Source organism: Heteronotia binoei, chromosome 8, assembly GCF_032191835.1.
Source record: "Heteronotia binoei isolate CCM8104 ecotype False Entrance Well chromosome 8, APGP_CSIRO_Hbin_v1, whole genome shotgun sequence".
Classification (NCBI taxonomy): domain Eukaryota; kingdom Metazoa; phylum Chordata; class Lepidosauria; order Squamata; family Gekkonidae; genus Heteronotia; species Heteronotia binoei.
Genome location: NC_083230.1, coordinates 89,064,349 through 89,082,254, shown reverse-complemented (window position 1 = coordinate 89,082,254; position 17,906 = coordinate 89,064,349). Strand labels below are relative to the sequence as shown.

General features: G+C 42.0%; 1 protein-coding gene across 1 annotated transcript in view; it reads right to left on the bottom strand.

Annotated features, from left to right (window-relative positions):
* LARGE1 (LARGE xylosyl- and glucuronyltransferase 1) overlaps positions 1 to 17,906 on the bottom strand; it is a 515,590-nt gene that overhangs the window by 271,125 nt on the left and 226,559 nt on the right. The window contains exon 4 of the mRNA XM_060245549.1: positions 7,503 to 7,585. Coding sequence (XP_060101532.1) covers positions 7,503 to 7,585 — 83 coding nt within the window. The remainder of the gene's footprint in view (positions 1 to 7,502; positions 7,586 to 17,906) is intronic.

Sequence of the window (17,906 nt, the reverse complement as noted above, 5' to 3'; positions counted from 1 at the left end):
ACACTGAATGATCTGTGCATCTTCTGCTGTGGCAAGAGAAGGCCAGTAAGAGAACCCTCCTTCCACAGCACACAGAGGTGAACTTGCATGGACTCAAAGAAGAATCATTCAACGTGTATGTGTATACAGTACAGTCAGTATACATGTTGGCACACCTCATAATGTCAAAACATAGTTTGTTGAATAAAATAGACAGATTCTCAAACTCATGCATGTATGCACACAACACATGCAACTTCCACCCTATCCTTCCAAGTGCAGATCAGAAACCAACCATGCCCACTTTTGCAGCAAACTAAAGTTTTGTGGCTATAGCTAAAGCACAGACTGATCTCCCCTGCAAACTATTACTAAACCAGAGCTTGGAATCTCAATTTGGATGCAAGAGAATAACCCACTGTTTGTGATTCAGAAATAACAACAACAGTCTGTCATCAACAGGGGTGGAATTCTAGCAGGTGCTCTTTTGCATATTAGGTCACACACCCCTGATGTAACCAATCCTCCAAGAGCTTACAAGGCTCTTTTTTGTAAGCTCTTGGAGGATTGGATACATCAGGGGTTGTGGCCTAATATGCAAAGGAGCTCCTGCTAGAATTCCACCCCTGGTCATCAAAGAGGAAATTTATTCATTTATTAGCCATGCTTCAGTTGAGGAAGGAAGCAGTGGAAGAAAGGAAGGGGCATATGAGCCCAAGTATTCCACAGGATCTTTCCTCCAGTGACAAACCATGGTGTGAAATGTGCCATAGGGTCAGACAGTCATACTGACAGTTCATTTCAAAAGATAAAACAAAAAAGGAAGACAGGCTAATATCATGCTGTCAGAACCTATCTTGAGCAATATAGGCAATGGCTCTAGCTTAGCTTGCAATGGAAAAGGTTCTGCACTGGAAACTTAAAGCATAGACTTGGTGTAACACAGCAATTCAGAAGATAAAGACTGATGAATAACTGTTCAACCTTCCTTCTACGCAGCACTGCCCATTATTGGGGCTTGCAACTGCCCAAGTGCAATTCTATTTCACCTGAACAATTGGTGTCAAATTGACTTGAAAGTTTTCAGGCTTTCTATAGAATTGGCACATACATTTGCAGATCTGGGGGCCTCTTTTTCAACAGAAACGTCAACTGCAGTTTCAAAGCACTTAACTGGACATTGCAAAGGGGAAAAAAAGGCTAGCATATCACCTACCAGGTTCTTTCCTCTTCTTGTATTCTCTAGGATTTGGAGAGCAACACAACAAAATATAAAGTTTATGATGTTTTCCAGGTTCTGAATAATAAAATGCTGCTTCTATATAAATTTGAGATTCTAAAGAGTATACTCACTCTGTTCATAAGTGGACACAGATTACTATATTCCTCTCACCATGTAGTTGTTGTCTTGTTCAGGTTTTATTTATTTATAATACATATTTATTTATAACTAGTAATCAATAGTAGAGATCAAAAGCATTGCTTCTGTCTCAAAGCAGCTGGGAGGGAACAACTCTTTTTCCAATTTCAGTGTGTGTTTGTTTTCGCGGAGGAAGCAGGATGGTTAAGAACCAGACTTCAGTAGATTTCTCCAATCAGCTGGGAATCGGATTCTGACCAGCAAGCAATTGCAAATTTGTTCAACGCAATTTGAGTCTATTCATTATCAGCTTACAGGCTGATCACATTGAACAATATAAATTCATCTTACAGGTTCACTGGGAAATTTCTTGCATAAGAACATAAGAGAAGCCATGTTAGATCAGGCCAATGGCCCATCCAGTCCAACATTCTGTGTCACACAGCGGCCAAATATATATATATATATATATATATATATATATATATATATATATATATATATATATATATATATATATATATATATATATATATACACACACACACACACACACACACACACACACACTGTGGCTAATAGCCACTGATGGACCTCTGCTCCATATTTTTATCTAACCCCTTCTTGAAGGTGGCTATGCTTGTGGACGCCACCACCTCCTGTGGCAGTGAATTCCACATGTTAATCACCCTTTGGGTGAAGAAGTACTTCCTTTTATCCGTTTTAACCTGTCTGCTCAGCAATTTCATCGAATGCCCACGAGTTCTTGTATTCTTACACTGAACCACTGTTTGTAATCCCAAATTCCTAGTAAAGTGCAAACTATGACAGGCTGATACAGATATAACAGCAAACTACTGGTCTGATGCAATAATTAGCTGGCTGCATGTAAAAGCTGGAAGTAGGAGGAATGGAATGCATGAAACTGAGGGTCTCCAGGTGTGTTCACTTAGGGACTGGGCCACTGGCATAATGACCACTGGTGGTCAGCAAGGAGCAGGCTGGGGGGAGGGCCCCATCTTATGGCAGCAAGGTATGCAGGCAAGGACCACATGAGAAATCTTTCAGTTGCAGCAATTCTCCAATGGGCCTTATTTATTGCCATGAAGAGATATTGAAGTAAGGGGTTAGCATTGCATTACTCTCCAGACTCTTCTAGTCCCTGACTATGCCTTACAGTTCCTTTTTAGTCCCATTCTAGCATTTACCATCAAACTCTTTGTGCTGGGTCCAGGGCCGGCTCGTCCACTAGGCAAACTAGGCAATTGCCTAGGGCACCGGCAGGGCAGAAGTGCCAAACTGGCCCTTTCCATGCCCTAGACAAATCCCTACTTTGCCACTTCCTCTGCCTGCCCCTTCCATTCCTTTGTAGCTCACCTGGCCCACCTCCTCCCTGCCGCCGCTGTCCTCCTCTGCCTGCTCGCCCCTTCCCCTCCTTTGTAGCTTGCTGGGCCTGCCTCGTCCCTGCCATGTGTTGTCCTCCTCTGCCTGTTTACCCCTTCCCCTCCTTTGTAGCTCATCTGGCCCACCTCATCCCTGCTGTCCATTGTCCCTGCCACCCGCTGACTTGCCTCTCCTCCACACACACAATGAGCCACCCCCCCCCCCACCGCATGCTTAGAAGAGCGACATCAGCCTCCTGCTTTCCCACTTCGGTGGGCATCACATTCTCTTAATAGAGAGCAGGATGAGGCTTCACTCCCCCCCTCCCTTCCAGAACAGGAGGTGGGGAGTGAAGCCTCTTTCTGCTCTCTATTAAGAGAACGTGATGCCCGCCAAGTGGGTAAGCAGGAGGCTGGCATCACTCTTCTAAGCATGCTGGAGGAGGGGGCGGAGTGCAGCGGTGTGCTGTGGCACCACAGAGGAGAAGTAAGGGGGTGGGCCCAGGGGTGCCCCTGCGGAGGGGGGGCAGCTCGGGGGTGCCCCTGCAGAGGAGGGTAGTGGGCACTCAGTCCACCTGGGGTGCCACAGACCCTAGGGCTGACCAGGAGGCATTTAAGTAGGAATCTCAGCCTGCATTGAAATGAGGGTATCACCAGACAAGATAACTGAATTCCTTTACCATAAGAAAACAGTTTTCAGATTGTTGTTAACTACAGCTGAATTACCCATGTTACCACAAACCACTACTTACTGCAGTTAGTTCAATTAAACCATGGTTTGATGCAACACTTTTTTTGTAGCAGGAACTCCTTTATTAGGCTACACCCCCCTGATGTAGCCAATCCCTCAAGAGCTTACAGTAGGCCCTGTACTAAGAGCCCTGTAAGCTCTTGGAGGATTACATACATCAGGGGTGGGTGGCCTAATATGCAAAGGAGTTCCTGCTACAAAAAAAGCCCTCATTTGATGTGTCATCTGAATTGAGGCAATGCCTAGCCAAGCTAAAAATGTTTGTTTCTTTTCTTGCAACCTGTACATTGTTTATACAGCATTCTCTTTCCATTTTACTTCACTGCAAGCACTGTGCCAGTAAATTGTCAAGTATAGATATAAATGATCAGGAGACGCATCTTGTCAAAGAAATCTGAGTAATACATTTGCAAGTGCATGCATTTCTCCATTTAAAAGTTTAGTATATATGGAAATAAATTTGATGATCACAAAAGCCAAGAACAGTTCAGACTTAAGAGCACAGCAGAAAGCAGGCAAACTTCTATGATCTTTCACTTGATTCACAAGACTGCACAGGTCATTCCAGCTACTTCAACACACCAGTAATTCAGTTCTTCCAGCTCACCCAGCCTGCTTACTCATACTGAATATGTAGCATCTCAGTGCTTGCTATATGCCCCAGTCACGTCGAGGATGAGACCCCTCCAAGTCAATTTTCACTTAAAAGCCAAAGTTAAAATCATGTCAGCTCCCTGAGCTGATTATTTTCAAGTACAACCATGCCATCTAATTGTTTAAGATAGCATAGAGAATATCTACAGCAGTGTTTGGTTTTAGTTTTGCAGCATTTGGTTCCTGGTAATAAAAATGTCCTTTCTTTCCTGTCACCTTAATTACTATTTCCTGGACAAGCACTGTGCTGTGTTCAGAGGAGGTGCTGGGTTAAGCAATCATGTTTTTTTGAACAGGTAACACTGACCTTTCATGCTATAGCCCAGGGGTGGCCAACGGTAGCTCTCCAGATGTTTTTGCCTACAACACCCATCAGCCCTAGCCAGCATGGCCAATGGCTGAAGCTGATGGGAGCTGTAGGCAAAAAACATCTGGAGTTACCGTTGGCCACCCCTGCTATAGCCACTTCAGAAGACCAAAGCACGGACTTTTTACTGAGAAAAGTTGTTTGACATTTTCTGATGTGTGAACATACCAATTATATTGAAAAGAGAAACAAAGAAACAAAGCTTATTTTAAACTTAAGGAATTATTTGTAAAAACAATTTATTTGATCTTGCCTTGGGTAGAAAAAGTGGTCCAATTGTCACATTTAGCATTTATCTTATGTAGTTCATGGTAAGAACATTTTAAGCTTACCTTTAGGTGGCTAGGAACTTAGCTTATATAGAGTAAACTAACTAATACCAGGCTAAACTCAGTTTCCTAAATTTAAATAAATAAAGGAAAGACTTCAAACTATGTCAACCGACCTAGAGACCCAAAAAACCCCAGAAGTCAAGGTTTGTATTATGTAATTTTTACTATTTTGAGTAAAATAGCTTGTTCACTGTAAGGAAATAGATGTAAAGCTACAAAACTATGGGAATACATATTTAAAATTAACAACAGTGATGTTTCCACACTCATTCAGATTAATTTACTATTTTTAACAGCAGGAAACAAGACAATTCAAAGCTATGTAAGATATAAAAGAAACAAACAAAACTTTGTAAGGAATACATGTAGCAACACTGTAAAAACTTCGTAAGGAATATCTGTAGCAACATTGACTACAATGTAAAATCCCAATCTTTATTTCCAGCCACAGATTTAGTGACCATCATTTCACAACATTTCAGCTCCGACAGCAGACTTCTGCAATTCATTAGGTGTATACATTGCTCTAGGAATGTTTAGAAGGTTCAGCATGTGTGGAATATAACCAGACAGATGGAATTTGAGTTCTTGAGAGCACATTACAACATTCCTCTATTATCAGTACTAATCCTACTGTCACTTCTGCACAATTCAAGGAGTTCATGTTGATCTACAAAGCCCTTAATGGCTTAGGCTCAAGAGATCCTTCTGCCACTATGTTCTATAATAAACTCAAATATCACAGAGAATATGTCAATAATCCTCACTGCATAGTTGCCCTGTCAACAGTGGAAAAGAACAGCCCTCTGGAATAGCCACAGAAGAAGGAACACCCAAATATTGTGAACTGTCTCTAGTAGAAGAGACCAGCTGAGGAAGAGATATCTAATTGGTTTCAAAATTGGCCATTGGCGATGAATATCAAAGGAAAAATAAGAAGGTATATATAACAACAACAACCTTTATTGGCATAACAGCATAGATGTGCACAATCGGCAAGGGAGAAAACATATATTACCCCAACATTTGAAACATTCCTCTCCTCTTAGAAGCACAGCACAGATATTTAGCCACAGTCTCAATAATCTCAGGGTTATGAGAGGACAATAGGAAGAGAGTCTAACCACCATCAGATTGTCCCTCATGATTTCAAAGAAGAGGGTCTAAGTACATGGCACAAATACCACAGTAAAATGTACAATGCAGGAGAACATGTTCAGTACTTTCTATATCCCTTTCTATATCCCTTGAACCACAATCACAAAACCTGTTGGAATACGGAATTTTCTTAAAGCTCCCATACAGCACAGCAGAAGGGAGGACATTAAAGCGAGCTAACATGAAGGCTCTATGAAGGTTAGGGGAAGTCAAGTTAGATGCTCCAAAAAGGATGATCTAAGTCCTGAGATTTCAATTAACATAGGAGTAAAACAAGGATGCATCTTAGCTCCCTTATTATTTAATCTTTTTTTAAACGACTTAGCCCCCTTCCTGAAAGGAATTGATGGTCATAATCCAAAATTAGGGGCGATGCATGTACCACTGCTTTTGTATGCAGATGATGATGTTTATTCTCCCTTTCAGAAATAAGGATGAAAAGGATGTTATCTCGCTTTTTAGACTATTTTGAATTGAATAAACTGAACTTAAATTTGGATAAATCTAAAATCAAGACTTTTAGGAAAACCTGGAAACCTGTCAAGTGGAATATAAGAGGGAACAGGATCGAACAGGTCAAAAGCTTTAGATACCTAGGAGTCTATTTCCATCATAGAGCTGGATGGATTACTCACAAAAAAGAAGTGATGAAATCTGTGAAGCTATATATAGCCACTTCCATTTGTACTCAAGCTACACATGGTTTCCACACACACCAGGCACATAATAATACAAGGTGATTTAAGTTGTATATTATAGTGAAATAACAGCAAAATGTGCACATGAAATCTCTAATTTCTATTTTTATATAAAAAGCCAAGTCAAACCAATTAATGTTATGGTACTGCCTTATACCAGCAAAGAGTGAACTAAGACACTAGCCTTCAACCATTTAAATAACTCCCAGGTAGCAGAGCAACAGTGTGGCACATATAGGTCTGTAGACATATCATAAGAATTAACAATCAGGGCTTGAATTCGGCAGGAGCTCACAGGAGCACAGCTCCTGAACCTCCAGCCAGGGTCTGCATATAGTGGAGAGTTCTCTCCTTGCTGCACACAGATCCCGGGGCATACGCAAATGAGATATGCTACTGAGCTCCTGGACCTTTTTTTCTACAAACAACCCCTAAGTAACATGATACCAGAATCACATGACAGGAAGAGGCAGTGTTATGGCCTTCATCAAGGCCATGGGCAGGAGATTAAAAGAGGTGGAGATAAAAAGCACAAGCCAAGGACCAGGAATGTGCTGTTGTGAGAAACAAGCCAAGAGAGGCAAGTCACCTTACACACAAAAGATCTCTCTTGACCCCTCTCTGCCCATGGAAAACTTGCCCACCCTCACCGACCAGTTGTATAATGTTCTTCATCCATGTGCATAAAGAAATTTTAGACAGGTATGTAAGAATATTGTTTGGAATTGGATAAGGACATGATATCATCCACATACTGTGTACAGGAGCAGGCACATATTCATCTTTACAAGAAACATGCAACAAGGTGAAAAAGGCATTACCTATGAAACAGGACTGATTTGACGAGTGTGACAACATCCCGACTGGCATTGTACCCAGCACAGACAATGGCGACATGGATTGTCTAGAGAAAATAAAGAGACAATAAATAAAAACAAAGGAAGAAAGATCAATTGTACTTGGAGGTACTGATATTTGTTATACAGGGGGAAAATGACAATTCTATTATTTGAAACTAATAGGTGGCATTTTGTAACTGTTTAAAAATGTTAAATATATTCTAATATCTGTATATATTCTAATACCTGTGTAATACACACCCCACTGGAAACTATTGCTATAAACTACATGTTCTTAAATTAACTACACAGGAACAGTAGATCTAAGTTTTTGTGAGAGCAGTCCTGCCCGAGACCAGAAGCAAACAACCTGAGCTTCTCCAAGTTTACTTGAAGTGAACCAAAGAAAGCTTATGTACAGAAGCTCACTCTTCCAGAAAGGGCCAAGAGTAACAATAAGAAGGCTATTTTAAATGTTCCCTAAGAAGCAGGAGGGGAAAGTGCTTCTGGGAAGCAAAAAAGAAATCTTCTGGAAAAACAGAGCACTTACATTGGCTCCAAATGTCATCTGTAGAGAGCATCATGTTAGTGAACTATCTAAAAGAGTAAGGGACCTGCAAAGTCCTAGTTCCTCTTCCTATACACACCAAAGTGTGCATAGCACACCCACACCTCTGTTCCTGCCCAACAAGAAGACACATAGTGATATCCTGATGAATGTTCCTTACTAAGAAAACCACCTTTGAGATGGGCTGTGACTTGGAGCAATAAAATTCTGGCTGGGAACAGAATATTTCTCTCACTTAACATGAATCTTCCTTCTTGATGGCCCTAGGGTGGGACAGTCTCTACTTCTGGGAAGAAGCTCCTCCCTGGAGGCAGGTAGGGTTGCTGACCTTTGCATTTCCTGGAGGGGAGGGGCTTCACTTCCAGGCCCCAGTCTGGTCCTGAAGCAGTACAATTCCAAAATATATCAAATGTGAAAAAAAATGGATCTCAAACAAGGGATCCCCCAGAAAGGCAACAAACCATACAGAAAACAAGTTGAGAAACTCTAAAATAGGCCCACCAGGCCAGGTAGCAAGAAAGCCCCATAGCGTCAAAAGAGCATACCCACTCTGGCTCAAGAGCCCACTGAGAAACAGAATTCTACCCTAGAGTGGGAAGAGATTGCCCCATCCCCGGACCACTAGAAGGAAGATTTGTGGTGAAAAAAGTCTTCTGCTCTCCAGTGGTCTGGGGTAGGACAGTCTCTACTGGGATACAGCAAAACAAGGGATAGAGGCCCCTTCTTCCAAAAGCAATCTCAGCCAAGGCTATCTTGTTAATCCTGTAATGCCTGGTGAATGAGTGGACCAACTTCCAGGTGGCAGCCCTGAGCCTGTTTGGGGAGGGCAGGATATACCGTAAATATGATAAAATAAAATAAAAAATAAACTACCTCTAAGGAAGGAAAGAGGCAGTACACAGCAAAAGTAGCCACCCCTCAGAGAGAATGGGCTGTAACTCCTAAAGGTGGATCCAGACCCTTGGACTTATGCGCCAGGAAAATGCAACCTCTGACCCATCTTCTACTAGAGGAAGTGGGAGACCTTATGGCCTAGGCAAGATTTCCCAAAGGAAGCAAACATGGAAAGTAGAAACTAAGGGCCCTGTCCAAATAGTAACTAAGGACCCTCTTAACATCCATTCCTGTTCCTGGAGATGCTTAGGATTGGGACAAAAGGAAGGCAGAATTAGCTCTGTGGACCTTTGAAAGGAAGAACTAACCTTAGAGATGAAAGCTTGAACAGGATGGAGCATCACCTGTTCATTATGGAAGACATTGAGCTCTTTGTCCACTGACTTCTGAGATCTTTCTAGCTGAAGTGACCCCCAACTAGAAAAATTGTCTTAAAAGTGAGTTCCTTGAGAGGATAGGTAGCCATGGGTTCGAAAGGAGCCTGCGAGAGGGCCTTAAGACAGATTCCAAGAAGGGAACCTGTGAGCTATAGGGGGGTTAATTAGAGATGCACCCCTAAGAAACTGTGTAACATGGGGGTAATGCAAGAAGCTCCATCCTTTTTTGCTACCCTTATTGTTGAGATGGCTGCCACCTGCCTTTTCAGAGTACTAGTGCTTAGGCCCTTACCTGATTGCAAAAAGGAAAGGAGATCTTCCACCTTGACTAGTGCACCATGATTGGAAAACTTACAAGTATTGTTATAAACTCTATTGGTAGAGCCCTTTCTAGAAGTTGTAAGAGTGTCAATGACTTTATCAGGATACTCTATTTCCTTAAGTTGTGTCCCCCCACCTCCAGGCTGTGAGACCCAAGCTGTGGGTGAACTAGAATCCCTTGAAGGAGAAGATCCCTATTCAGAGACACCAAGGTTCCATTGAGAACAGCCTCAGAAGGTATTGAAACCATGGTCTCAAAGGCCAGAATGGAGGTACCAACATTACTTCTGCTCTGAGGTCTATGATTCTTTGGATGACTCTTTAAATTAGCTGTGTAGAAGGAAGGATGTACAGCAGTTGATCTGGCCAGCTGTAACTTACCACGTCTACCCCTTTAGACCAATCATGAAACTTCCGTGACAAAGAGGTCCATGTTGAATTTGTGACAGATCTGCTGGAAGGTTTCCCTGTTCAGCATCCATTCTGATTGGTTCAGGGATCTCCAACTGAGCCAGAAAATGAGGATCTTGTTCTTCTCTGTGACATGGAAGCCCTAATTGACTGCAAATGAACCCCTGCACAATGTTGGATCCACTTTGCCTCTGTAGGCAGGGGATTTGGATTTTGTGCCTCCTTGACGGCTGATATAGAATTTGACAGTTGTGGTGTTTGTGTGTACTAGAATGTCCTGTCTGGCTAGCAGATCTTGAAAGGTCAAAAGGCCAAGTCTGATAGCTCTGAGCTCCAGCAACTCGATGCTCTCTTTCTGGGACCAAGTTCCTTGTGCCATCTTCTCTTGAGAGTAGCCCCCCACAACTGGCATCCAAAGTCATCAACAACCTCTTTAACTCCCTTAGTGGGATTTCTTCCTGGAACCTAGATGGGGAGATCAACCACTGGAGTTCCTGAATCAGTGATGCTGGACTAGCCAAACCATCTGCTGACTATTACACACCCTGGAAGGAGAGGAGGAACCTCTGAAACCTGGCCCACAGAACAGCTTCCTGACATGACACCAACACCACCAGAAGCCTCACCAAGGTCATAACCTCCACTTAGGTATGCCAGGTGATCTCCTGTATCAATGTCAGAATCTTCTTTCTTTTCTGAGATAAAAATACCCTGTCTCAAACTGTGTTTAGAGTGACCCTTAGGTGGACTGGGAACAAGAAGTTCTTTTTCCTGTTGATGATGTACCCATGGTCTTTCAGGCAAGAGATGTTTAGATCCACATCTGTCATTCCCAGTTGAAAAGAGAGTGATCTGATTAAGATGAGAAGATGGAGACTCCCCAAATGCATCACCAGTGAGACCAGAACCTTGGTGAACACTCTTGGTGCCATCTTAAGGTCAAAGGACAGAGCTTGGTATTGGAAAGGCAGTCCATTGTAAGAGAAGTGTATGAACCACCAATGGAATTCCTAAACTGGGATATGCAAATAAGCCTCTGACAGATCTACTGATGACAGGAAGTAGCTCTTTGATAAGAGTACAGATTTGAGAGTTTCCATCCTGAACTTTTTCTTTCTTATTTTTTATTTAAACATTTCAAATCCAAAATGGCTTTCACAGCTTCATTCTTTTTTGGAACTACAAAAATGATTGAATGGATTCCCAATGCATTTTGGGGCTCCCAAACTGGTTCTATCACTCCAATGTCTAGTAAATTCTGTATGGCTTGAAGAAGGAGGTGCTTCCTTCGGCAATGATTCCTTGGATCTTATATAAATCTGGCAGTAGGAGGAGAGTACAATTCCAGAGAGTAGCCATTGACAAACTTATCTGAAACCCACCTGTTGCCCACTGTTGACTCCCAATGGGTTGCAAACTGTTGATGGGTCTGAGTCCCTGTAGCAGTCATGCCAAGGGGTTGTTTGTGGGACCCTGTGGTATATGGCCTCCTGATCTGTGAAAGGATGAGTTATTGCTACTTGAGTGCTTGAGCTGCCTCCGGGGAGGAGCTTCTTCCCAGAAGTAGAGACTGCCTCACCCTGGACCACTGGAGAAAGGAAGTCCTCCTTCCACATGCTTTACTTTCCATCTCAAATAGCCCTGCCGCCTGCTTTTTCCCTTGTGAGGAAGATTCCTAATGTGGGCATGTGCAATCCCTGCGTATGTGAATAACATTTCAAAAGTACAGAAAAGGAGGACTGTTAAACCTTACAACATGAGTTATAGTCATGGAATCTCTCATTCCTCATTCCGCATTACTTTTACCTAGGAATAAAATGGGGATGGGGAAGATCTGTATTCCAGAAGTCAATCGCTGCATTCAGATATCATACACCAGCTACTGTTGGTTACAGTTATGTAGCTTAATTATGTGGTCAACAGAACCTGATTTGTAGGCAAGAGAACATGCTTCAGTTTCTTGTTTCATATAGCTCAACATAAAGCAAAACTGCAGGCAAAGCAAACTGCATTTAATTTCAAACCTGAAGTCTTATTTCTTAACCACACATCAAAAGAAAAGTCAAAAGAATTCCTAACTTGTTCCTCAACATAAATGTTGTTCATTATATTTCAATGATCTTTCTTGGTCAATGTATGATGTTTACTCTCCTCCAATTGTTTCAATTTAGCTTCCCTAAATAATGTATTGTAGTGTTCAATGACTCTCAAGTCTACAAATAAGCAAATAATCTTATCCAGATAAATCCTCAAAGGGCTGGAAGGGAGAACAGAGTCTGTTGCTTCTACTTTTAATTACTTTCTGATGGGCTGGCATGTTACAGAGACCCATGTAAACTGTAGCCAAATCTCAATGGATGACCTTAACAACACAAGAAGACTCACTTTGATCACAATAGAATTTCATTTAATACAGTGTTCAGTTCTTATCAGTAGCCACCCAAAAAGTCTTCAAGAAGCACACAAGCATAAGATGAAGGCAATAGACTTTCCCTTAATGTGTGTTCACAATATCCAGTATTCAGATATGTTGGTTGCCCCAAAAACATGGGAGACCACACTTAGCATTAATGGTGAAGAACAATCTACATAACTATCCTCCATGAGAACATAACAATGTAAGTTAGTAGAGCCTGCTTGAGCACACCAGTTTAACACAGCAGACAGCCAGCTGACCTGGAAGGCTAAAACAACAGGACATAAAATCTGAGGCTCTCCCCTGCTGCTGATTCCCAGCATCAGCATCCAGAGGTTTGCTGCTTTTGCATAGGGAGGCTGCCTTCAGTCACCAGGACTAGCAGCCAGAGCTTTCCTTCATAAATCATTCTAAACCCCTTTTAAAGCCATTTACACTTTAGCCCATCACTACATCCACCAGCAGTAAATGCCACTGTTCACTGAATAAACAGGTATTCCCCCCTGTCTGTCCTGAAACTGTTTCTCAGCAACTTAACTGGGTGCTCCTGAGTTGTAGTGTTACAGGACAAAGAAGGGGGGAAAGTTTTCTTTATCCACTTTCTCCACCACTCTAGCATGTCTCCTCTTAGCCATCTTCTGTCATAAATGAAATGACCCAGTCTCTCCAGCCTTACCTAATAGGAAAGATGTTTCAGTCTCCTAATCATGTCGGCTGCCTTCCAGCTTCGCATTATTCTTTTTGAGATACAGCCACCAGAACTGCGTTGTCATTTAGACTCCATCTCATTGTAGAACCTCCTGCTTTACTTGTACTAGCTTGTATCAGAAGCACTTCCAAAAACATTAATTAAACATATGAAGCTCCCTTACAACCATTAGGCAACTTAGAGCAGTTCAGTATGCTGAGCAGTGGCTCTGCAGGGTCTCAGGCAAACAATAACCATTTCCAATGCTTCAAATGAACCTTTACTTAGGAATTTAATGTTAAGTATCTACTCTATCCCTGATCAACAATTCCCATCTTGAACATATGAACATATGAAGCTGCCTTATACTGAATCAGACCCTTGGTCCATCAAAGTCAGTATTGTCTTCTCAGACTGGAAGCGGCTCTCCAGGGTCTCAAGCTGAGGTTTTTCACACCATTTTGCCTGGACCCTTTTTTGGAGATGCCGGGGATTAAACCTGGGACCTTCTGCTTACCAAGCAGATGATCTACCACTGAGCCACCGTCCCTCCCCTAACATATGGTGCTTTAAGTTTTCTTTAAGTTTTTAAAACTTATTAAATTATGGTGCTTCTCAAAAAGGATATCTCAGAATTTTTATGAGTTTCAACCAACAGAGAAGTACTAGCAAAATATTGTTGATTTACCTGACTTCTCAGTTAGGGTTGTCACCCAATGGCAATGGGTGACTCCTTTGGGAACACTATGATTTCCCCCTAAAAGTAACATCAACCCTTTCTAGGAATCCAGTGATGTCACTTCTGGGTGATCATTTTGTTAATGCTCCTCTGGCCTCCTAAAGAAGTGGTGGTGGGAAGTGTGTGTTCCCAGTGAGAGAACTCCAATCATAGTAAGCAAAACTATGCCCAGTTCATATGTAAACCTTCCTTATCTGGAGAAAACCTATGTCCTTATTCTTGCTGCTAACACCCCCACATCTCAACAACAACAATGAAGTTTATTTAATCTCTGAGTAAAAAATATAAACCATGGCATGGGATAAGGGAATACAGGACTCTCAAGTAAACATATAACTGGCATTTCCAGTAATAGGCTAAATGATGAGATCCCTAAAGGCAAATCTGATAATAGGGATGTTTAAATTAAGCTTACATTCTGTCACAGAATTACTAGGTGAATCCTTAAAATGAGAAAATGAAAGCTATCATCACAACTATGTGTGGTTAAGATAAATGTAACACAAGGGCAGCACAGTTTCACACTTTACATAACCATTGCCTGAGGCATAGTGCTAATCCCTGCTGAGCAAATAAATTTATGGGTGGAAATCATTAGGAAGGCCATCTAAGCTAGTCCTCCTTTTAGCAGCTATTCTTTTTATCCTAAACTGGTTTGTAGCACTACATGCCTTTAGGCCTTAAAGATTCAAATAGCCAAACCTCAGCATTAGAGCAAGGCAAGTTGGCCAGAGCATATTTACTTATAGAATTTCCCTCCAGTTAGAAAAGAAAATTGCAGTTTTCCCCATAAATTGGAGATGCAGAAATATCAGATTCAGAACAAAATGGGGAGATGATGATGATGACAATTTTAAAAATGTGTTCTACATAACATCTGCTGAGTTGCTTCAAAAACACTCCAGGCTAATTATTAGAAGGTACAGTGGAGAGGAGAGGGGAAAGATATGGGGCTGCAACTTGGAGCAGAATCCAGGAGTATCACATAATCATTACTTCTTTGAGTATAGATATTCTCAGCAGGAGCTCCAGGAAGCATGGCTCGGCCTTGTAAGCCCAGACAGCAAACTGGGCTTCAGGAAGCTGTTGCCGCAGTGCAACAAGCCAGGCTCCAGGAACTTGAGACACAGAGTGGCTCAGCCCCACGAACCTGGCCAGTAAGAAAGGCTCCAGGAAATTGCTGCCACTGCACAGCTCAACCCCATGAGCCCAGCCAGTGAGCTGGGCTCCAGGAAGCTGCGCCACAGCATGGCTTGGCAACGCAAGCCCAGCCAGTGAGCCAGGCTCCAGGAAGCTTCCACCACAGCTTTGAGAGGAGGGTGGGAGCCCTGGCTATCACAGGTGGAGCTGAGCTCCAGTGAGCTCCGACTCAAAAAACAGACTGGATATTCTGAGAATATATGTGGATTTTTTTTTCATTGTCTGGTTTATTGCCTAGTTTTCTAGCTGCTGTGGGAAAAATGTCAATGGGATTTGCATTTTTTAACACAAGTAATTTATAACTTCGGCAAGGAAGAAAAAGCTTTCTAGTACTCTTTTGTATCACCTAGCCTGCCCACCTACCACTGTATAGGATAGGTAGTTACTATCTCTATCTTTCCTACCAGGTTTCCAGTTAAGCTCTTAAAATCCAAGAATAAGTAGGAAGGTACAGTGTGTCAAAATCTACAGTACTTAACACATGTTTTACAATATTAATTGAAAATGCAACATTTGCTTTTTAGGACACAGAATCACAGAATCAGAAAGCTGGAAGAGAAGGGCCATCTAGTTCAACCACCTGTACAATGCAGGAAATTCACAGTACCTCCCTCCTACACACACACCCAGTGATCCCTGCTCCAAGCCCAGAAGATGGCAAAAAAAAGAAGAAAATTGACCTGGAGAAAAACTGCTGCCTGACCCCCAAAGTGGCAAACAGCATTTCCCTGGATGTCTATGAAGGGGACGCAAGAACTAAGCATTGCTGCAACCCTTCCTGCTCTCCTCCTCATGATCCACCTAACGTCACAGTATCAGTATTGCTGTCAAATGGCCATCTAGCCTCTGTTTAAAAACCTCCAAAGGAGGAGATCCCACCACCTCCTCAGGAAGCTCTGTCAGGAAGTTCTTCATATTGTTTAGGCAAAAACTCTTCTGATTTAATTTCAACCTGCTGATTCTGGTCTGACCTTCTGGGACAACAGAAAACAACTCCACACCATCTTCTAGATGACAGTCCTTCACGTAGAAGACAGTAAGAAGATGGTTATCATATCACAGAGAGATAACACAATCAGATGAAAGAAACAAGACATGAGACTTAAGGGCAATTTTAATAGAGACCATCATAATACATGACAGTATTACAATTGCCATAACTATTATTCTGAAAAATACATCCTAGAGGATATGAAGAGATCAATCTTAAACAGGTCTTCTCAGAATCCTACTCAGATCTATCCAGTGCATCTTACTCCCAGGAAAGTGTTTTTAGGACTGTCCTGTTAATGTCAAGACATCCTTCAATGATCTCTTTCTCTAGCACAAAAACAAAATAATGAAGAGCTTACATGGTGAGATCCAAAATTGTCAAGATTATTTTTTCAAGCTGTGGTTCTTTCTTGATGGGCTGCAGTTGTTTCTTTCTGGAAGGGGGGGAAACTTATGCTGGCCAGCTGTTCCAAACCATGGTATGAAATGAGGAAATGAGCTTCCCAATGGCTGCCCACAGCTATTTTCAGAGTCTGCTGATTCCATTGTTTATTGATTTATCCTTGGCTTATTCTATTAAGTGCTACCAGAGAACACAGTTTTCTTCTAAGTGAGGGATCACCTTCTTCTGTTTTGTTTTGGATTTTTTTAAATTTAAGGACTATGACCTACAAATGAGAACGAGTGACAATGACAAGTACATCTTGAAACAAAGAGCACAAAGGCATCAGAAAGACTTTATAACTACTGGGGGGAAATCAGTGGCACATTTTGAGCTGCACATCTTCACAAAAATGGTTACATTTTATGACCGTTGGTACAATCAAAGAATTCAAGTTGCCAGCTACAGTTAATGAAATCTGAGAAGTTCTGGAATATTTGGCTGTACATGGAGAAGAGGGGTGGCTGTGTACAGAGAGATTACAAAATCAGATGGAAGAAACAAGACACAGGAATTGAGAGTAAATATAATAGAGACCATCATAATACATGACTGTCAGTATTATAATTGTCATTTGCATACCATATTTGTTTAAGAAAATGTTTATGTTGCCTTGCTAGGAACCTGTCTGAGGCGGTCTTGCAAAATACAACCACCAAAACATTAAGCAATAAACCGTTTTCACACACAGTTTACCATGCAGTCACAATCCTGTTCTCTCTGCAGCGTCCGGTTGGATTTCCCACCATCTGCACCGAAGTTACAGGAAGTGCCACGGCTTTTGTGTAGCAAACGTAAACCATTAAAACCCAGTTTACGTTTGCTATGCAAAAGCCACGGCACTTCCTGTAACTCTGGCGCAGATGGTGGGAAATCCAACCGGACGCTGCGGAGGGAACAGGATTGTGACTGCGTGGTAAGCTGTGTGCGAAAACGGTCATATTAATTAAAATCCAGTGTTAAAACCCAGACCAACATAAAAAGCAAAGACCACTAATGGCTTAAAATAACAATTCCCAGACTAAAATAATGTCAAAAAAATAGCAACCTCTTAATTAAAAGCCTGGATGAACAGAAATGTTTTGGCCTGGTACCTAAAAGAAAGAAGCATAGGTGGCCAGGCAAGCCTCAAGGGGAACTGCATTCTTTAACTGAGGTGCCATTACTGAGAAAGCCCAGTCTCTGGTTGCCACCTGCCTCACCTCTGAAGGTGAGACAGCACAGAGCGTATGAAGCAGCTCTTAACTGGTGGGCTGGACAACACGGGAGGAGGCTTTTCAAAGGCAAGAACCAGCACTTTGAATCATGCAAACTAGTTTACATATTTTATTAACTTC